The sequence below is a fragment of the Meriones unguiculatus genome, chromosome 1 (assembly GCF_030254825.1).
Source record: "Meriones unguiculatus strain TT.TT164.6M chromosome 1, Bangor_MerUng_6.1, whole genome shotgun sequence".
NCBI lineage: Eukaryota > Metazoa > Chordata > Mammalia > Rodentia > Muridae > Meriones > Meriones unguiculatus.
This window is the reverse complement of record NC_083349.1, coordinates 55536154-55558318: the sequence shown is the minus strand read 5'-3', so window position 1 is coordinate 55558318 and position 22165 is coordinate 55536154. Positions and strand designations below refer to the sequence as shown.

At 42.7% G+C, this 22165-nt stretch overlaps 1 protein-coding gene across 5 annotated transcripts; it reads right to left on the bottom strand.

Moving 5' to 3' along the window:
- Positions 1-3484: 3484 nt before the first annotated feature.
- Positions 3485-21643, bottom strand: Ccnj (cyclin J). 5 transcript variants are annotated; one of them, XM_021633081.2, is made up of 6 exons: positions 21491-21643; positions 20809-20918; positions 15547-15757; positions 7182-7481; positions 6932-7058; positions 3485-6373 (listed from the first exon to the last, which is right to left on the bottom strand). In XM_021633081.2, the coding sequence occupies exons 2-6, from the start codon at positions 20875-20877 to the stop codon at positions 5974-5976; spliced, it is 1107 nt and encodes a 368-aa protein (XP_021488756.1). In that variant the 5' UTR covers positions 20878-20918; positions 21491-21643; the 3' UTR covers positions 3485-5973. The 5 variants fall into 5 exon arrangements, with proteins under 5 accessions (XP_021488756.1, XP_021488757.1, XP_021488754.1 ...); XM_021633082.2 differs by having other exon boundaries at positions 6932-7055; XM_021633079.2 differs by having other exon boundaries at positions 6932-7091; positions 21491-21641.
- Positions 21644-22165: the final 522 nt, after the last annotated feature.

Below are 22165 nucleotides of genomic sequence, written 5' to 3'. Positions count from 1 at the left end.
ACTTGCACAGGAAATGATCTTACCCACTTTGTCATCTCCCCTGAAATCATCTTCCACTTCATAGTTAGTTTCCCTGAATTGCATGGATTTGTTACTTTTGGACTTAAGTTTTGTTATCTTTTGTTAGACTCCCAGCTCTTGAATTAAAAAAATTAATGGGTAGTTTGTTTTCTGTATTTCTTTTAATAATCAGTTAAGATTTGTGGTTTTATCTTGATAGTTCTATCTGTGGAATACCCTGATTTTATAACAGCCTGTTTTTTATTTTTTAGCCAGCACCTCAGTATCTGTGATTCAGTTTTGTAAGTAATAAAGGATTAGTATGTAACCATCTCCCAATTCTATCACTTCTGTTCTCTTGGTATTTGTATCTGTACTAGTAAGTTTCCATACACTGCTACTTCTTGAAATCCTCTTGACTGCAGTCTCCTCTTGCCTACCTACCATTCTCAGCCCATCTTTCCTCACAGTCACTTGTATTACATCACAAGCCCTGAGGTAGGGGATATCTCACAACACTCACATTTGCTTTCAAAGCTGCATAGCCCAGTGTTATCCTACTCTCACCCTTACTATGATCAGAATACTTTCTTCTAAGTTGGCACAAGCCTATTTAATAACCATGACCCATTTTTAGGACTATTCCCCCCCCAAATTCCAAGAGTCTATGTTGTTCTAGGTACCCTATTAAACAAAAAAGGTTAAGACAAAAGCCCTGCCCATAAGAAAATGTATTCAAATACCTGACCAAGGACTGCTACTCAACGTTGTCAAATCATCACTGAGATTCTGTCACAACCCAGAGTTGCCTAAAAGGAAATCTAACTAACTACTAAAATGTGATATACTGGGTAGGAAACTGTGATGGAAGAGAGATATTAGGGACCGTGTAAGTCAGCATTCTCTTGAAGCTGGGAAGAGAGCGAGGAAGAGGAAGAAGTCCCAACATCACCTTCAAGGGCACTCTCCCAGCGACCTACCCTCCCTCCATAGGCCCCACCTCATAAGGGTCCCAGCACCCCTTGCTGAGCTAACAACTCTGCCTCCGTAAAGTACACGGTAATTGAGAAAGACATTGTGTGCACACACATGTGCTCCCTACCACATACATTTACAAAAAGAAAGAGGGGAAAAAGAAAGAAGGGAGGAAGGCAGGCAGGGAAGCTGGATATAACAATGCAAGCCTGTAATCCCAACACTGGGGGTTAGGGACAGAATTCCTGGAGCTTGCTAGCTAGTTGGTCTAGCCAATGAGCTACAGGTTTCGAGATCATATATATATATATATATATATATGAGAGAGCAATTAAAGACGACACCCAACATAACCCTCTGGCCTCCACACTGCACATGGACATTTGAACATACACACATAAAATCTGGCTAAAATATAATCTTCCGTTAATGCCTTTCTATTGGTTCACTGTGACAACATACAATGTGAGATGTGTAAGAGAGGAACCTCGGTGTGGGATATGCGGGAACTCTGTACATCTCAATTTGTTCTAAAGGGAAGGTTGTTAAAAAGGAATATATCCTACCAGCAGAAGGTTAGCAAATCAGCAGAAATGGCACAGAATGGCACAAAAATGTACCTTTAACTCAGATCTCTCTGATTTGACAAAACTTTAGAGACAGAGGATATCTTCTCTAAACTGCATACCTTGCTGGAGGTCCATGACTCCAGACTAAGACCTCCTTTAATCAGGGTTGCAGTGTGTCTCCGACAGCGTCTTGGGAACAAAGGTCACAAGGGCAATGGGGGGCCAAGGGGAAGGGTAGTAGTAGCAGCACATACCCTTCCCAGAGGGTGTGGTTTCACTTTCTGCTTTCAACTGACTGCACTTGTTACTTTAAAAAAAGAAACAAGGATTCTGAAATGGATGTTGATTCCTAAACCAACACAATCACTAAACGGAGTCCTCTACATCTGTTTCTAGCATGCCAACCAGATTTATGGAGGTAGAAGTAAGCAAGCTGCTTGTGGGTGGTAGGTGGTGTTTTCACCGTCTGCTTCAGGAGCAGCTGTTTAACATTATTTCCTGGGTTAGACTCACAGTGCAAAGTTTAGGCCCGTTTAGAAAACTTGTTGCTTTTTTTCTGGCTTCCTAAATTCAGCCCCAAAGACACTACATACTAACCCTTGTGAGAGCAGGTGCTAATGCTGCCTCAAAACCTGCTAAAGCTTCTGTTGAGTTAGGTAACGACTGATAGTTATACTAAGGTGAATAAAGGCTTACTCACTGCTAACACTCTCAGATCACCAATCATTTTGTCCTGACTTTTCTAAAGAGCTCAGACTTCAGAATTCCTCAAACAACAGAGTTCAGAGTTACAGATTATTTAAGGCCCCTTCCAGAAGATGGAACCCACACTTGGTACTGCTTGGGTGTCTGAGAACCTGAGACTAGACAGGCTATGGACCAGATACTATTGTTCTGCTAAAGAAATGTATCAACAATTTAACTACCAGTGACATTCTGCTATACCCACAGATCAGTCTCGGTCATCAACAAAGAAGCTTCCTGTAGTGGACAGGAATAGAGAGATCCACAGCCAGGTGGTGTGCTCTCTCCATCAGACCTCTCCCCTCAGGGCTCAGGGAACTTCGTGGAAGAGGAGGTGGAAAGATCTTAAGAGCCAGTGGGGATGACAGACACTAAGGAAACAAGGCCTTCCAGGTACAGCAGGACTGATGTAGGTAGGCATGAACTCACTGAGTCAATAGCAGTCTACACAAGGCCTTGGACAGGTTCAAGCCCGACTGGGTTCCAGCACGGAGAGGGGGAGGTGGATACACTCCCATCCCAACCCAGAAGCTATTTCCCAATGACAATAGCACACAAAGGAAAAATTATTGCTCCAATGGAGTCTGAGTATACATACCGCACCCACAAAATGAACTCAATGGCACTTTGGGAGGCTTTTGTGTTTTGTTTCATGTTTTGTCTGGGCACCTCCCCACCCCCCCCACACCTGTCCCTTACTGGTCTTTTGCCTATATATTTTGGTTTCCGATTTTGTGTTTTAGTGCATTTTCTGTGTGTATGGGTCTCCGCATATATATTCACTTTTTCTGTTTTATTCTATTGGGTTTTCTTGTTTGTTTTTATTTTTCCTGTTTGTTTTCCAAAAATTGAGATAAAGAGGCATGGAGTTGGATGGGGGAGAAGGATCTGGGAGATGAGGGAGGAAAAATCAGAATATACTGTATAAAAACTATTTTCAATGAAAAAGAGAATTTACAGTTACTAACATACAACTCCTTTTAAGCTCAAAAGGCAACAGTTTGTGTGCTGTACTCTGATGGGCTTCAATGCTCAGGATGTAAAACACAAAGGGACAAATGTGTCCTGCTACTGCGCCAATGTTCTCTATCTGATGCCTCTTGTTAAATATTCTGTGCCTTTAAGTTTGACATGCATGACATGACTTGAGGGTATAACCTACAGGCACGTATTTAAAACAAAAGCAAGCAAGAACATTTTAGTGAAAACTACTTTTATTTTAAAATCAAGTGCATAGCACTCATGTGGTCCTGCTGTGTAGACTGAGCACCACGCTCAGTTTGTAGTTAGTCATAGCACAGATATTTTGGTTTGTATTTTGTACTTGAATAGTGTTTATTTAATGGACTCTGGTTAAGTCCTTTACACACGATTAAACTTTTCACAGTACACACTTAATGATGGTCCAGTAATCTCAAAACAGAAAAAACTTTTAAAACTAATTAATAAATTAAACAAAACAAAACCCGCACAGCCCCTCCCCCCAAGCTAACTGTTGTTGAGTTGCATTTATATTGAACCCTACTGTTTTTAAAAATAGTCATGATTCTCCAGCCTCCCCATCCAGGTATGCAGCAATAGTCATTAATTATTTGACTCTACCCCACAAAAGGATTAATCCAGTGTTCTTTAGCTTTTTAAATATAAACTGGAAAAAGTGTTAATAAGCTTTTAAAAAAGGCAAATATTCTTGGACAACAAGAATGACATATAACCAATCAATAAAAGCATTTGACAAGACATTAAGTTACCACAGGCACTGGCTGTTGTTTCAAGTTAGGATTTCTATCCCAATCTCTTACATTCATAGCATTACTGAGGTAGTTACAATACTGAAAATTGGACTCCATGTTGCTGGGCTCTATCTGTGAATGTGAAAAACACATTATCATCTTTTGAACCTATTTCCTCCTAATAATTCAAGTTTTCCTAAGGTAAGAATTATAAAATCCAATTAGCAGCCTTTTTAAAGAGGAAAAGTGATACGTTCATAGAACAGTCCTCGTGCTTGAAAACTGCCATGAGTGTTCCTACCTGAGTGGTTTTCATCACCAGACTAGTAAGTCCACACCATGCCTTATGTATTCTAAATATAAAAGTTAGCTTCCTTTTAAGGAAAGAACATTTCTCTAAGAATCCCCACTGCAGAAGCTACCCGCTGGCACCCACCCACTGGAGCTGCCTCCATCATGCTGTGGAGCCCTTCCCTTCGCAACAAAGGCCACTGGCTGATTCCTCAGACCCCTGCTGCACACCCAGGTCTTCATAGCGACCTCGTCAATGCACACTGTGCTCTCACAGCAGCCAGTTTCCCTTCTCTCCAAGTGCTAGCTCATAAAAACAGACACACCTTCCTAACTTTAAGCTACGGTTTCCCTCCACCTCTTCCACGGTAAGAGTACAATGTATAGTTTATCAGTTATTTTTTTAAAGTTTATCCCCTACCTCCTGCCAGTATTGTATGGCTAGGTTGCCCTTACTATGACTATTACTGCTGTTTTCACTCACTACCAATAAAATGAATTGTCCCAGGGCTGTTGCACAGCCAATCTAATGAAGATGGCTACTGAAATTTTGTAGTCAGTACCCCTGCTTGCTTAGCTTGACTTGCTGGATTCCAAGGTTGCTTATAGAACCACCCTGCCCATAACAAAGTGCTGTGTTAACCCAACCTGAGTACTACCCTGGCCACTCTCAACTCCAGAATAATCCTACCGACTCTACTCTAGTACTGATATCTTACAGGATGCCTTCTCCTGAAAACTGTTCTGAAGAGCAGTAATTCTGAGTAGAAACCCCTGATTGCACTGGCTGATGCACAACCTGTCCATGTACAAGCATCACAGGACCCATTCATTCTTCCTGCGCTACCTTAGACTCATCCCAGCAGGAGCGTTGTAGCCTATGTTACAAAGGTCGTTCATGTCCAAGGCATGTTGGTTACAGCTAAGTGTTTCCAAGTACTACAAGTTCCCTGAGTTAAATGTGCTTAATCCTGAAGAGTAGGGGCTGACCACTTAGGGGAAAATACAAGCAGAGCAAAACAAAAATTACGATCATGATTTCAAGGTATGTATCTGCTTCGCCCCTCATTTTAGTATGCAAATCCAGATTTCTATATTTATGATAGGAAGTCATATAAATTCATCTGGATTTTTTTTTTTAACTGCACAGATTAGTACACTTAGCAACTGGTGAGTTTGAATTTAGAAACCCACCAGCAGGTCAAGAAAACCAAACAAACAAATAAAAAAAAAAACCCTCTGAGCTGCAAGAATTAAAACAATTTTTCAAAAATTAATACTGTAACTTTCCTTCATAAAAGATGGTTTGGCAAGTCCACAGATAAATACTAAGTCTTTGACATATATGCCAGCATAAGGCCCAGAGTCCACCATAGGTCAAATCTTAGAATGGCAATTTTTCTGCTGTATTGAGCATTTTGAAATATTTGGACCATCAGTCAAGAGCTGGGACATTTCTTTCACATAGGGATTTGACACAAGTCAAAATCTGCTGAGTCCTCCTAGGTATCCGTGGTACTGAAAGGGATACTCAGTCTTCTGCTGCTGGTGCCTGTTGTGTTGTGATACTAGTTGTATTCCTTTGCTTCTGAAGAGGACTTGCCCCAGAGCTATCCGTCTCAGAATAGTCTGAGTCACTTATGACCTGCATATGTACGTCATCACCTCTCAAAGCATGGGGTAATACATGGAAAATGTTCATTTATCTGGTAACTCCGGTTATAAGAAACACTGAGACAGGGTTTAACTTCTACTGGTATTGCCAGGGACATCCCAACACCAGTCTGCATGTGCCCAAGGCCCTGAACACTAGTTTGGAAGCCAGCAGGACAAGTCTGTAGCGTATAAGATGAGGCGTGTGTGGCAGACACAATCTGCTGACGGCTTGGCTGTTCTGACGCAGGGTGTCGATACTGCGTGGAGGTCTGACGAAGATACTGAGGCTGCTGGCAGTGAACTGGCCGGGAGGGCTGCGCTGCCTGGAACACACCCAGCTGGGCTGACTGAGGAGCTGACTGTCCCCTCTGTTTGTTTGCTTCTTTCACATCATTATCATGAGCACTGAGAGAAAAGAAAGAAAACAATAACATTATCTGGCAAGAATGCAGCAAAGTCCCACTTCCCAGCTCTGCCACTGCTTACTCCATAAACTGCCAGTACTGTTCCTAAGCAGCAATCACTGTACCATCACTCAACAATAGTGACAACTTCCTTTGTATCTTTCTCAAGTGTTTAATCTTGGTGTGAACATGAAACAGCTTTGAAGACTGTTTCTAACTTGGAATTTTCACATCCTGGAGACCCTTAAGTTCAGTGCTATAGAGATGGGAACAGGTAAGATCTGGTTGGACTGATCTCAGCAATGTAGGCCTGTATACACACAAGAACAGCTCCTTTTCCTGTCAAGCACTTAGGCTTGGACCAGTAATGGAAACTTCTACCTGATTCGCAGGCAAAGAATGCTCCTTTGCTACAGAGCATTATTTGTTCACAGCAGTAAGCAACTGACAGAAGCAACTGACAAAAGCCTCAAGCCGTTGAGAAGCAATTCTTAGGGTACGTTATACACCGAGGAAAATGTTAACTAGAAATTATAAATATAAGAGCAAAAAGGCTTACACCAATAGCCGTTCAATACACTGCACTAAGAAATCCCAGGAGTAAGCGGTAAGACGATGCAGTCTCGTGGGCCATGTTGGAGAAAGACGAAGGATAATCCTCGAGGAAGCCACACATGCAGCAGCTACTAAAGAAGGTGCATAATTTAGAAAGGCATAATCTGTGGAGACATCAAAAATGAACTTAAGCAACAGAATACACAAGTCACCACTGCACAGTCACATGACAGTCACATGACATAGCAGCTCACCTTGCAGAGACACTTCCAGAAAGTAATCTGCATATTTGGCCATGTAGAGTTTAGTCTTTTCCAAGCAAACCATTGGCCAGCCGTCGTGAAGATCTGTCTCATGGACTGCTTCCGAGAGGTAATACTCAATGAAGTGCGCGGCCGTAGGAAGGCAGAGGTTCCACTGAAAGGTCTCTAGCAGCAACAGCTCCATGTGCAGCAGGTTCTGCTTTGTTAGCACTAGATTCATGTTGGTCATGCAGCCCAGGCTGTTGAGCTGCTCCAGCTTAGGCACACTGTCCTCTTTTTCTTCAAATTTACCTTGTAGAAAGGGTGGGAAAATGTCAGGAGAGTGATGCTCCGAGGTCTTGCAGCTAAATGGGACCTGCTGTCTTGCTAGCACTATACAGATTTAAGGACACGGTCTCCCCTGTCTCATATAGAGGCACCTGCACCACAGCGCTCTTCTGTTCCATGTTTGCATGTGGTCTTTTCTAGTACTTCCCCACCCTTGACCTTTAATCATCCTCTGAAAAAAATATGCATCTATCTGAACAGTGTCTTATGGCATAAAGGAAACAGTCATATTGCTAATGAGGCAGTAACTACCCAGTTGAGTTTGCTTTTTGTTTCTTTCCAGAAAACTGTCCTTTTAGAGGTCAGAAGGTAGTTGGCGAGAGAAAATTATCTAAAGCAACAAGAATTTAACATAACTTTATCTGGCTTAGTGCTCTGCCACTGAGCTACATCCCCTAGTAGTTCTTAGGTTTTTCTGAAAAGTAGTCAGCATCAAGTACTTAGTCTTGGCAAATTTTCAACATAACCTCAATAGCAGAGAGAAAGGAAATTTGGAAGAAAAACTAAGGAAGTGCCACTATACAGGAACTGCTATTTCATGAACAAACACAAAAAACGACCTTCCTCTATCTCTACTCTTCTGTAAGTTTATTTTTCAAAAAAGGAAAGGGGACTAGGTATAGTGGTAAATGCACATGACATGTGTGCCTAGAATCATTTGGGAGGCCTACACAGGACAGGAAGTGTGAGGCTACATACACAGTGAGAACCTGTCTCAAACAGCTCAGAGGCTGGGCCACTGCAGTGGCTCATGGGTAGAGGTGCTCACCAGCCCAGCCTGGAAACCTGAGTGAAATCCCCAGAACCCACAATGGTAGAAGCAGAGATTAAACCTCACAAGGTTGTCCTCTGATCTGAACAAGGCACACACACCCAAGTGCATGCTTCCTGCCCTCTAATAATTACATTTTAAAGCAAGGGGGTAGTAGGGAAGGGAGAGAGCAGGAGTGAAGGTGATGCTGTAGGAGTTCATTAACATCTTAGAAAACACTCATCTGATGCTCCAACCACTCACAGCTGAGAATAAGATTTCCTCTCCACCCGAGAAAAATCTTCCTACAGCTTAGGAACCAAAATACATTTGCATTTCCAAATAAACATTGCGACACACAAAGTATAAGTTTGGTTACTTCTATGCCTGTTTCTGGGACACAGACTAAAGCACTATCTCTCACTACTGTATGCTATTTTACACTGAAGTTTAAAAGTTACAATTACAGATTTCTCAAGGAGTTTTACATAAATTCTTGTTCAAAACTATCGCTAGGAAGTTATTTTCAAAAGTACACGTTGCTATATATAAGTATGTTTTAATATCTTGGTAATGATTTCAATATCATTACTTTCTTTGGAAACATTACACTTTTATTCTACTCATTTATAAATATCTTATAGGGGAAAGAAAAACTGCCAAAGCAGGAAAACTAACATTTCCTGGTGAAGGTTCTCTTCTTGAAGGGTTGGACTTTAACACTGGTTAAAGCTGCTACCCAAATGGGAGAGTCCAGGGCCACTCAGCTGCCCTGTGTGCTGGCAGTGGGTAGCCAGTGGGGGCTCCACTGGCTCATCTCGGGGCTGGATGAAGTGCTGCTGCCTACTAGTGGTTTGCTTAGGGAACAGAACTCAGGTAGAAAGTTTTGTTCCAGATGCCAGGAGACTCTAAGCTCCTATCTTGAGAAAAATTTAAAGCCAAAGAAGCAGAAGATGGTGGCTACTCCTGCTCTAGAGAGACTGTGAACTTCTTTAAATCTGAACCACAACCAGGTCTTGAATGAACTTTATACATGTTAGCCAACTGCTATACAACTGAGTTACACTGCTGGCCCTTTTCAATTTCAATTTCAAAACACTCTTCAAGTTGCCCAGGCTGGCCTTAGACTTGACATCCTCCTGGCTCAGTCTCCTGAGTACCTGGAATTACAGATAAAACCCCATCTCCAGCTTAAAACCATTCTTTAACTATTTCTGTAGAGGGGCACACCTTACATGACTCACACTTTACGAATCTAGATAGTCTCTCCCAGTTCCAGCCATGTAAAAGTGGCATTTCACAACAGCACACTGGTCTTCATGACGGTGATCAGCATCACCACTGAACAGGAAAGGAAGTCATTGATATTAGAGTAAGGATGTAAAGTTCTGCAGAAGAAAAATTATGCTGGCATTTGTTCAGTCTCTCCGGATGAATCATTAAGGCTTTCAAGCACATTGCCATTTGTGTAGCAGCAGTACTGGCTGTATACTTCAAAGGACTGTTATAAAAATTAATGAGTTTATTTATATAGTGCTTTAACTTCCTTTGAAGAAATTAATATACCATAATTCACCATAATTCAAGGATCAAGGGTGTTTCAAATTCTCCCTTTGAAACTTTCATCATCAAAAAATAAAACTGTTTATGGTCAATTTCACAGGTCAAAAAACCAAGCTGTTACATAAGTCAGCCAGTTCACTCAAGGTCAAATAAGTTGAGTGAAACCAAAACTGGAAGCAAAAAAGACTTTTATATTCCCAAATCTGTACTTCTAAACCAAAACACCATGCCAGATTTCACAGACACTACTATCAGAATGATAGACTTCTGCATCTATGTTTATAAATAATTAGCTATTAAATAAGTGTCAAGGAGTTTATACGCTGATTTTCAAATCTAAAAATAAGTTGCATAGAGCTGAAGAGATGGCTCAGCCATTGAGAGCACTGGTTTTCCAGAGAACTCAGGTTCAATTCCCAGCACGCACATGGCAGTTGACAACGGTCTGAAACTATAGTTCCAGGGAGTCTGACACCCTCATACAGACAGACATGCAGGCAAAACACCAAGGCACATAAAATAAAAAATAAATCATTTAAAAATAAATTAAATTGCATGCCAGGCACAGGCATTTAATCTTTGCACTTGGGAGGCAAAAAGCAGGTGGATCTCTTTGAGTTTAAAGCTAGTCTGGTCTACCTAGGACATTTCAGGCCAGCCAGCTATACGTTAAGATCTTGTCTAAAATCAATCAATAATATGCTACATAAACAACCACATTTGGGATTCTAATTCAGTCATAAGTTTTTAAACCTTTTCATTATGTATAGTGATATATATTTAACTCCACGGACAAGAATTTCAAAAGGTATAAAAACATTAATGGATGACATGCATTTGCATGGTTCTTTATTGTGTTCACTGCTATGTGTAGTTTAAATCCACTTGTTCATATACACAGATCGCAGATCAGGGTTTTGTTTTGTTTTTTTTCCACTTGAAAGGAAATACCAGAAGCCATATGATTATAGTGATAAAAGAGCCAAACAGGAAATGAGGATACAGGAAATTCGTATCTGCTTCCAAGAAAATAAAGAATGAGAGGCCAGAAACAAAATACCAGGCTTTCTATCCTTTACAGGAAATGTACAGATCAATCATGGAAACCACTTGTTTTCAAAGATAGCAGAAAATGGTAGCTTTGTGGCAGAGAAGATCGATACAGTGAGTAGGGAGCTATGCCATCTGGATCTCAGCCAACATTCTATTCTTTCATTACCAAATAGGAAAGTTATCTGTACTATACACAAAGAATCCTCACAAATTACTAAGACCATCAATTTAATAGAGAACTGGGGAAAAAACAGGAAAAGGCAACTCACAGGGGAGGAGGCAAATTCATTAAAAATTAAGATGTGAATCAAACTAACTGTGTAATTTAATTTTTCACCTAACAAAAAATAAAGTAAAAAAAAAAAAACTTAAGATAGTACTGGTGAGCCAAGAGAAACAAACACTTACTACAAATTATTAATATTAATAGCCTATGACTAAAAATCTTCACTTGGAGTCCAAGATCAGGAGCATATATCAGAAGCCTCATTTCCAAGGCTGCTTCCAAACTGCCTATAAAAGATCAATGGTGCTCAAACAAGCCAAAGCAAGAGAGGAAAACAGCTGAAATATAAGAAGTTATTTTCTTGGACAAAAAGATCTACTTTAGAAAAAGGCAGCCTCTTCCGGAGTAAAAAGCCAAGGGTTGGTCATCACAATGCTACACTTTTCATATGCAGTTTTCCTGTGGCCCCGCCTACTCCTCACAACAACTTTATAAATTAAGTGTCTTCATTTCCATATAGAGAATTAACCTGAGATCCAGGATTATTGAAATTTGTACTGTTGGTGATTCAAAACTACAAAACCTATCAGCACAATCAGACTCCTAAATACTCCAAACTGCTTTCAGATCAGATCATGTGCAGGCCCTTTCTTCCCACTTCCAGTACTTTAGTTCCCCAGGCAGGTAGGAAAGCATTAGTTCCAAGAACATACAAACTGTGATCTGTCTTTGGCCAAATTACATACAGCATCCAATCTATTATAAAAAAAAAAAAAGTAGACTCCAACTGGCTCTTGATCTAATAGCTATAAACTATTCTTTAGTTCCCTAATATTGGATACCTATTTCAATGCAGGGAGCAGAGAGTGGGCAGTCAGAATGCAGCATTCAAACTTACTAATGGAGAGCTGCCACTGGCATCCAAACGAAAGGAAAAAGGGTGTTAGAATGTAAGAAATGCTGGGGTGGTAGCACACACCTTTAATTCCAGCACAGTCAAGACAGAGGCGGGTGGATCTCTGAGACTGAGGTCACCCTGGTCTACAGAGCACTTTCTAGCACAACCAGGACTATAAAAAGAAATCCTGGGTAGGGAAGGATACAAGAAATACTAGAATAATCCCACAAATTTATAAGAGGCATCAGACACTAAAGGCAGACTGCTGGTTCATAAGCATACTAAGCTTTTTTGATACAATATTAGAGACTGAGGGGAGGAGAGACTGCTGCTAGCTAAAATTCTAACCTCTTCAACTCCTGACCTAGTAGAGGACAACTTCTCCAACTCTCACATACCACTTATTCTGGAGGGCTGAAGCCTTAATGGGTAACCTGAACATACTCCATTCTACAGTGGAGAAGGAAAAAATAAAAGCAATTCTCTCTTATGAAAATGGAGGTCAAAAGTGACAGCAGAACGAAAGGAGGTGGTATCTGGTTCTTCCAACAGAGGGCGATTAGGGTACATTCATATGTTTGAATGCTTGGTCTCCAGTTGGGGGCACTTTGGCCTTGTTAAGGAGGTTTGTCACCGGGGTGGGCTTTGAGGTTTCAGAAACCCTGCTATCCCAGCTGGTTCCCTCTCTCTCTGCCCTGTGGTTGCGGTCTCAACACTTAAGTTCTCAGCTACTGCTCCAGTACCATGCCTGCCTGCCTGCTGCCATGCTCCCTGCCATGATAGTCATGGAGTCTAAGACCCTCTGGAATGGCAAGCTCCATTAAATGTTTTTCTAAGTCACCTTGGTCATGGTGGTTTGTCGTGGGAGTGAAGTAACACAGTGCTATACAATTCAAATCAAGAAGACAGTGCTATACAATTCAAATCTGAACTATAGCAAATACAAACTATACCCCGTTACTAGAAAACAAGCTTTAGGAATTACATATTGCCACATTAAGTACAACAAATAACATTCCATAGAATAAAAGGACAGCCACCATGCACTGCAGTATGCTTCAACCGTCCTAAGACACTACAAGAGTCAAGTCCCTGTCCCCTGTTGTGGAAATAGAAAAGTGTAGGGACTTGGCATCACAATGGCAAGCACTATGGTGATAAAAAACTTTTCTACCTACAGACAGAGTCTACCATATCTGGCTTAAAATTCTTAAGAACCAACTAGCTCTCACAGTGGACTTTAGTAATGTCATATAATAGAAATAACCCTAGCTAGCTTGGTAAGTTCCTATTAAGCAAACTTTAGTTACAATGTAAATTATTTTAGGAAAGTCAATTAATGTCATTCATTATTTCATATTCAATTCAGCTTAGCTTCCTATTTGGTCCAGAATACCTTAAGAACCACAGAGAACAAGGTGGGATTTGGTAATGTTTGGGTTGGGCCATAGCAGCCATAAAAATTACATTTCATAGGTACCACTGCTTTTATGTCTGATTGCCAGGGTATGTCTCTGCTATGAGCTAATTCCATAACCTATATTCTACGGGTAAAAACAACATGTTACTTGTGGATTTTTATAATCTGACCTGTCAAGTATGGGTTTTTCCAATCTAATGTAGAAAATTAAACTCTAAAGGGCTTCATAGCCAGTGATGAAACACATGTAGAACTGTATACACAATTTCCTATGAGTGTGAAACTTTAATTAAAGTTAATTACAAATGTGTTAAGTATTATTTCTCTGGCTTGGGGGGCAGGAGGAGAGCTATGTGTCTAGATCTTAGAGGAAAACGGATTTTAATGGGGAAATAAAGACAATCAGGAAGTATACAGTATTCTGCTAAGAATTTTGCTCAGGTGGCACATGATGAGACTAGACTGGATGCTGGATTTTTAAGGGTTCTAAATGCTACATTGAACAGTTCCCACCCTAGTCCACAAGCAATGGGAAACCATCACTATAGTTGTGTTTTATTTACATTCATCCAGTTTCAAAGAGGAACTGAAATAGTGCACAAAGTCGTTCAAGTAGAAGTCTTAGAGTAAGAAAATAAAATTTCAGAGGCTCGGATCTGGAAATGATACCACCTAATAATGCACTGGGTTTTAGGTTTATTAGTGTTTAAAAGCTTCTTAGCCTAATGGGCATGTTCTCATCACAGCAGCCATACTGGATGCCAACCTTCCAGTGAGGTCAGAGGTCAAGGTTGATGATAACAACTACATAGTACTTTGAAGTAGTACATAGTTGTTGATGATAACAACTACATAGCTTAATGACTTGGATAATATAAAAACAATACATTCAATTTAACTTCATATCAAATGTGACCTTTTTCCATTGCTGAATATAGAAAACTCAATTTTAATTATTTTACTTGCCCACTCTCTTCAGTGTAGACACTATCAAACAACAAATTGAGGTTTGGCACTGAGAGGCCTAGCAGCATATTCTGCATGGGTGATAAGTAAGATTCTATTGGATATATACTGAAGCCATGTTCCTATCAGTTGGAGCGAGCCTGACTGAGTTCATTAAGCCTATTCCCATAGCCAAGACAAGAAGTGTGTGGCGCCTTTAAGACAAAGTTTCTTAACTTCAGCTACACTGATGTTTTGAGGCAGAGAATCTTTGTTCCAGGGACCTGTCCTTCGAATGACAGGACCTGTAGCAGTATCCAAAGCATTTATGCATCAGATACTAGTAGCATTCCCAAAGTTGCTTCTGGTTATCATCACTGATCAAGAAAAACGGTTCTCAATCAAAATTACCTTTGGGTTTTTGGTTTGTGTTTTTGTTTTGGTTTTTGATTTTTTTGAGACAGGGTTTCTCTGTGTAGCCTTGGCTGTCCTGGACTCACAGAGATCCGCCTGCCTCTGCCTCCCTGAGTGCTGGGATTATAGGCGTGAGCCATGCACTTGGCTACCTTGGGATTTTTAAAGTTAAAAAATAAAAATACCCAGTCCCTGTTATTGAGACTCTGACACAGTATGCTAATTACTACTCTGTTGCTATACCCAAGAGTCTGAGCAGAAGTAAGCTAGAGGAGAAGGATTTACTTTGGCTCACAGTCCAGAGGAAGGCAGTCTGCCGTGTGGGGATGACACAGTGGCAGGAATGGCTCAATCTGTACTGCCGACTGGGAAGTGTAGATAAGGCTGGCTTTCTCTTCTTCCTCTTTATTTAGTCCTGGCCCAGCCCACTGGATGATGCCACCTGCAGTCGAAGTAGATCCTTCCTCAGTTAAACCTCTGGCAACTCCCATGCAGTATGTGTAGAGGTGTGTCTCCCAGGTGATTCAAAACCATGTTAGGTTGACAATGAAGATTAACCAGTATTATATTTGGGGTCCAGAATTTGTAATTGGACATCTGTTTGTTTGTTTTAATGGCAGAACTAGTTTTTAGTATCTAGCTAACAACCTAAAAGCAATAAATGGAAATGACTGGGACTTGATAATTCACTGAGTTCTCCACAGCTTTATCATACAAACAAAGTAGATTTTGAGTCGGGTAAATCAGATTCATACTCACTTGCTAGAAGCAGACAGGAAAGCGCAACTAAATGCAGCTGCTGAATGGAGATGTCATATCGATCCATGAACAGGTCCAGCAAATAGACAGCAAGATGTCGGGCAGAAGGGCAGAGTGTGAAGCGATTGCTCACAATGGCAATCAAATCAGCAAAATACCGCCTAAGACTCAGCTGAGGGGACTGGCCCTTGTAAGAAGGCAGCTTCAGCTCCTAAATCAAGAGGAAGAATATTTTATCTATAGAAATAGCCTCATAATGACAAATTTTAACATTGTCTTCCTAACATACCATGCTGTAAAAGCTCAAAGACACACTTTGCTTGAAAAAAGTGCAGAAATAAAAGCTGGGTGGGAAGAAAGTGTATGGCTTTAAGAAAAGCTAAACAAGAGGCTAACCACAATACAAATACACTCTCCTCCTAGGAGATCAGAGCTTTGGTTGAAAGGGCGCAGACCAGTGAGTTCACTCCTGGAGCTGTGCAGACAATATACCTGCACGGTTGTAGACCAGGATTTCTCCACCAGTATCTTCTATCTTACTCCCTTTCCATCAGTTAGGATCATTACCTTGTCACCATCCTTTAATATACCTAACATTTTTCTAAGCAGGACAATATTAAACAATTTGTTTTAAATTTCTGTATTATTAGGAGATTGTATGGCTGGAAATATAGATTAGTGGTAGAGCACATTTTTATCATGTGCTAAGCCCTGGGTTCAGTTCTCAGCAACATCTAAACACACACACACACACACACACACACACACACACACACACACACACAGTGGGAGGGGAGGTTGTCCAAATGTATAGCAGGATGAAAAGTTTTCAAATTCATTTTGTAAGATCAGTAAATCTGACAGGTAAACACAACAAAATAAAGAACCATGGATACCAAAAGCGCACAGAAACAAAACAAAAGGGAAGGAAGTACACTGAACTCCATAAATAAACCGTACCTTGAAGGATACCATCAGTGAAAAAGGCAGCCTACAGGATGGGAGAAAACCTTTACAATCATGTATCTGGTCAGAGGTTAATAGCCCAAGTACCTTTAAAGCTTTCTCCTTCTCTTGTTCTAGAATGCTAGGAATTGAACCTATGGCACTGCACAGACTGGACACCCTGTTACTCAGCTACATTCCAAACCTTCCCGAATTACATAAAGGACTCCTATAACCCCAGAGCAATACAAGTGGAAAAACAACATAGACAGACATTTTCCCTAAAAGCAGGCTGAGAGGACAGCAGAGCAGTCTAGGAAATTATGAGGATCCAAACTCGAATCCCCAGACCCTATGTAAAAAGCTGGGAATGGCAGCAAATGCCTTCAGCTCCTGCACTGGGGAAGGCAGAGACAGGCAGACTCCCAGGGCCTATGGCTAGCCAACCTAGCCAAAAAGAGCTGCAGTTCAATGAGAGATCTTTTTTTAAAAGTTATTTTATGTATACGTGCTCTATCTGCATATACACCCCTATGTCGTCAGATCCCAGTTATGAACCACAAAGTGGTTGCTGGGAATTGAACTCAGGACCTCTGGAAGAGCAGACATCTCTCCAGCCTGAGAGATATTTTCTTAAGGCAATAAGATGGAAGAATGATAGAGGAAGACACCCAGAGTATTAATCATGTACCCATACCACAGACACATAAATTCAATGTAACATAAAGACATACAGAGAAAAACCATAAGCCAACAAGCACATAATAAACACATGCTCAACATTTTAATTAAGAAAATGCATACCAAAATCACAAGCTACCACTTTATACCATTTAGATTGCTGTTATCAAAACAACTCCCATCCAAAAGCCCTAAGCAAAGGAAAAAGAACAAGCATTGACAAGGCTATGGAGAAACTAAGTCCTTCTCCGTTACTAATAATGGTAATGTAAAATGATATAACTGCTGTAGATGACAGTGTAGTACATTTCAAAAACTTAAATGATCCCACCATTTCCACGTTTAATTATATGTCCTAAATATTTGAAAGTAGGGAGACAGATAGGTATTTGAACACTTGTGCCCATAACACCATTACTCACAATGAACAAAAAGTGGAAGCTAACAACCCAAATGTTTTATGTTTTGGGTAGATGGATGGGGACACACACACACACACACACACACACACACTACTCAAGTTTAAGAAGGAAATTCTGACATATGTTGCATGGGAGAACCTTCAAGATAATATGCTAAGTCACACAAAAGGGCAATTATTATATTAATGAGCCCATTTACACGAAATATTTGGTCAAAGTCACAGAGGCACAAAGAAGAATAGTGACTACTGGGGCAGGTGACCGAGAACTGGGAAGTTATACAGCAAGTACTGAGTTTTAGTTTAGAAAGACGAAAACTTATTAACTTATAGCCCCAGAGATAAACAATTGAAACTGTCTCAAGTGATTTAAAAAATCAGGTCACTAAAATACACTGTTGATACCAAACAGCAAAGACCACCTACCTTGGTCAAGGGGATAGAGAGTTCTAGAAAAAGAGGCCTGAATACTGCCTTAAAAGACAGACTGGGAATCATACCTGGAAAATCTTGATGGGCTTTATTTTTACCTATGTTAATCTTACCAACATTAGTAAAAACAGCCTGGAAGTCTGGGGCCATCAGTACAAGACTTTACCTTTACTCATTTTATCACTGTGTGAGCTCATGGTATTTGTGGGTAGGCACACATGCCATGTATACATATGGACATGGGAGGACCGCTCTGCAGAGCTGGTTCTCTCCTGCCAGCTTGAAGGGGACTCTAAGGGATAAAACTTGGACCACAAGTACTTTACCCGTAAAGCTATCTCACCAGCCTCAACCGAAGATTTAAAATAATATGCACAGCACAATTTCTTGTTTTTTTCAGTGGGAAAGCACAGTGCTCACCAGATGACTGTCAGAGCCTGTTCCTTTGCTTAGGTACTACAGTTTCACAGGCATGGGGGAAAATTACACTTTTCTCAGCTACCTTTATTCTACTTTGTTTCTCAGGAATCCAGAGCATCAAAGCACAGGGAAGCCAAATGTACCTTCTAGGGTCTTCTCATCCCTCCAGCCAGGATGGAAACAAAGGCCTATAGGAAACTCCCAAGTATAAATATAACTCCTTGGGACCAGCATCTTTTTAAATGTTTCTCACAAAACTATAATTGTTTCCACTTGTCTTTATAGCTCCTCATATACTTTCCCAAGAGTTAAAACACTGGAATACAGAGCAGAATGACAGGAAGCTAAGACCAGCACTCAAGGGGACAGATGATTGGTAAGTCTGGGAAACTATATTTACAGTTGGCATACACTGTATTTCAGGTTTTCCCAGTAGATACAATGCTGGTCACATCAACTATTTCTTTAAAATTCGGTGGGTCTAAACATGGACCATCTTTTGAAGAAAATGAACAGCAGCTGCCCCAGGGAAGAGCAACATTCAGATACCTTTGACTTATAAAACAGATTGCTGGAGTCTATGCGGGCAACGACCATGCCCATGACACCCAGTTACTGCTTCAACAGCTTGCATAAACTAAGTACAAACATACTGCATAAACAAATAACTGAAGCACTGATTAATCGCTCACTGTAGCATTTTTAATGAGAGAAGTTTCTTCCTCGACTCCAGTGATCTCTCCAGTTGTAAAGTTCAAGTCCTACTAATTAATGCAAATCCTTTGTAAAAAGACTACCATTGCCTGAAAACAGGCCCACAGTCTCCACTGAGCTTAAAGATAACAGAAAGACAATCCCTGAGTAGTTTGCAACAGGTGGCCTGACACAGGCGTCAGACCTAATCCTTCACATCCACCTGTCTGCAGGGCTGCCTCATTCCCTGGCTCCTTCACTGACTACACAGAAGCATGCAACAAATCCTAATTTAAAAAAAGAGAAAGAAAATTCTACTTCTAAGATCACCTGCAAAATCAATTCAGACAATTACTTAGGATTAAAAGTACCTACATATAAAAAATATTAGAACTAAAAATCACGGGGATGACCGTGAGAAAAAAAAAAAACTTTAAATTTTCACGACCACACATACAAAAAGTATCATTTATATCAAGCAACTAGTTTTGCTACATACTAGAGAGAGAAAAAGACTGAGACTTAGAAAATCCAAATATCTCTCTCAAAAATCAAAAGTGAACTGGGACATCTCTTCCCCCTAACATTCCAAAGAATCATTCCATAGTTAGAACATTTATGTAGAGCAATCTCATAGGGGTCTCAGGTGGATTCAGTGTAAGAGATCAAATGTCAGGATTAGTAAAAAGGCATTTAGAAATTTCAAGCCTTGGGAAGGAAAGGCGTGATTTCAACAACTTGAGCCAGGATTCAATGTCCCAATCTGCTTAATTTGGTTAGACACACGAGACACAAATCTATTACCATCCTGGGATCCTTGAACCTCAAGCTACACAATCTTACTAAAGAGTCAGCTGTTTTGATTCTTTCCCCGTTTTCCACACTTAATGTGGCTCTTTCGATGCAACGTGAAACTGAGTTAAGTTAGAGAGCTTTCTGGATCTTTCCTCTGGCTGTCAGAGAAGCAAGACTGTCCCATAAATCTGACTTATGACACTCGGCGTAAAATCGTTATTTAAGCAACCATACACAGGCTTTGGTCAAAAAAGAGTGTATTCTTTTTTCAGTGCTTACTAAGTACACCGCATCCACTTCTTCCTTTCCCCTTAAGGCTCTCTGAACAGCCTCAGTCTGAAGGCCCAAGTAACAACAGGTTAGCACGGAGTTCTCACTATAGGCTGGGCACTGCTCTAAGTCCCTATACAGTAAAAGGCATCATAAGTAACGTTCCACCGCTGTTACTTCTCCTTTTACAGACGAGAAAACCGAGACACAAAAAATTAAGTGGTCTGAACGTCGCACAGCAAGTTAAGAGGAAAGGCTGGGGGTACCGAATTATGTACAAGTGGGGCTTACAGCAGCTGCACGCAGCAGCAAGTATGAGGCAAGGATGGATGTTCTCTCCACAATACACACACACACACACACACACACACACACACACCACACCTTCCGGCAACACTGGACCATCGCTTTTCTCCTTCTCCCAACTCCCACTCCTCTCCACATTTACAGGTTCTTCTGATGCAGCCCAGGGAAGGCAGAAGTTAATTAACTTTGACAAATAAGCAAACTCGCCTTCTCTGGCCTGGAAGGTAGAGAGGAAAGAACTTGACTGGCCTTTCCAGAAGAACAAGAACCGGGATGGGAAGGTCGGGCTTCGGGGTTACCTTGTACCGAAGCGCCTGGTGAATATCCGCAGCCAGCTGTCCTCGCCACCATTGCCCCTCCAGCTCCATGGAAGCCGGCGGAGGGCCCGGCCAGACGCCGCAACTTCAGTCTGGAAGACACGCCCCAGACGCGGTCACCGCCAGCCACATCCCCCAGCCCAGCACGACCCTCCGCGTCCCCTTCTCCAGGGATGTGACCTCAGGTCACCCCGCGCGGCTGCTCATCTTCACCTGACCCGACCCCAAGCCATCCTCCAACGCCGCCGGCAAGGCCCGATCTGCCCGGTGGAGATTGCTAAGTCTGCAACCGCCCGCCGGCTGAGCTGCGGGAGGCTGCAAGCACGGGAAGCTCCCGGCGGGGTGGCCCGGCTCGGGGAAGGGGCGGGGGGGGGGGGTGGAGAGCGGGGAGGGTCTCCGAGTCCCGGGTTCGAACTCTGCCGCGGCAGCCCTAACACCGTCAGGACGCCGCCGGGCCGGAGGCTGAGCAGAGCGAGGCCAGGTCCGCGCGGACGGCCGGGCACGCTCCACCGCCCGCGGAGGGGAGGTCTGCGGTGGCGCCCGGCGCTGCCCGGCCCCTTTGCGGCGAACAAAAGGCCGGCGGGCGGGCCGTGCTCCGCGCCGCGCCTCCCCTCGCGCACGCTGCCCTCCCGGCCAGGCCTGCCCGGCCCACGCGGGGTCTTACCCGGACCCGCGGCCCTCACAGCCCCAGCCCGGGCGGCGTGCGCGGGGCGCCGGCAGCGTGCATGCCGCGGACGGTCGGCCGCCAAGCCCTCCCCCGGCCTCAGCTAGGGCCCAGCACCCGGGCGCTCGCGCCGCCCATTGTTAAAGGACCGGCGGGCGGCTCGGCGTACAAAGCCAGCGCGGGGGCACGGGCCGCCCGGCGCTGCCAATCCCGTCTCGCGATACAGCGGGGTCGCGCCGCGCCGGCCAATCGGCGGCCGGGCCGAGCCAGGTGCGCCTCCGACCCGACGGCCCCCGCCCGGGGCCGGCTGGTCTCGCCCTGCAGCCCCGGGGAGTCGGTCGACGCCCGCGGGCCGCTCCCCCGCCGAGAGCCTGCGCTGGGCCCCGGGTGCTGCGACGCCTCGGCCCTGCGATCCGGCCCGCTGTCTCCCACTTCCGAGGGGCTGCTCTCCGGGATCCCCCCACCACACTCCCAACCCCGGCCTTCCAGTTGAGCTTTAGCTGTTACCGGTCCCCTGCTTGTCAAATTCTGCACCAGACGCACCTCTAAGCTGAATATTCTTTCAGCAGTCGAATCCAGCTCTTCTGTTGCTTTTGCTTCGGCGATTCTCAAGAGTTATGAATGGGACTGACACCTTTAGTAACCCGGCTTGTCAAATCCGTAATGAATGTAATT

What these genes read in the sequence shown, in the direction of transcription:
- Ccnj (XM_021633079.2), bottom strand. Translation starts at nt 20,877, where the DNA reads ATGGAGCTGGAGGGGCAATGGTGGCGAGGACAGCTGGCTGCGGATATT. An exon ending in ACCAGGCGCTTCGGTACAAG is followed by an intron (nt 15,758 to 20,808) that starts GTAACCCCGAAG and finishes CTCTTGATTTAG; the next exon opens with GAGCTGAAGCTGCCTTCTTA. An exon ending in TTCCTGTCTGCTTCTAGCAA is followed by an intron (nt 7,482 to 15,546) that starts GTGAGTATGAAT and finishes CCTTTCTACAAG; the next exon opens with GTAAATTTGAAGAAAAAGAG.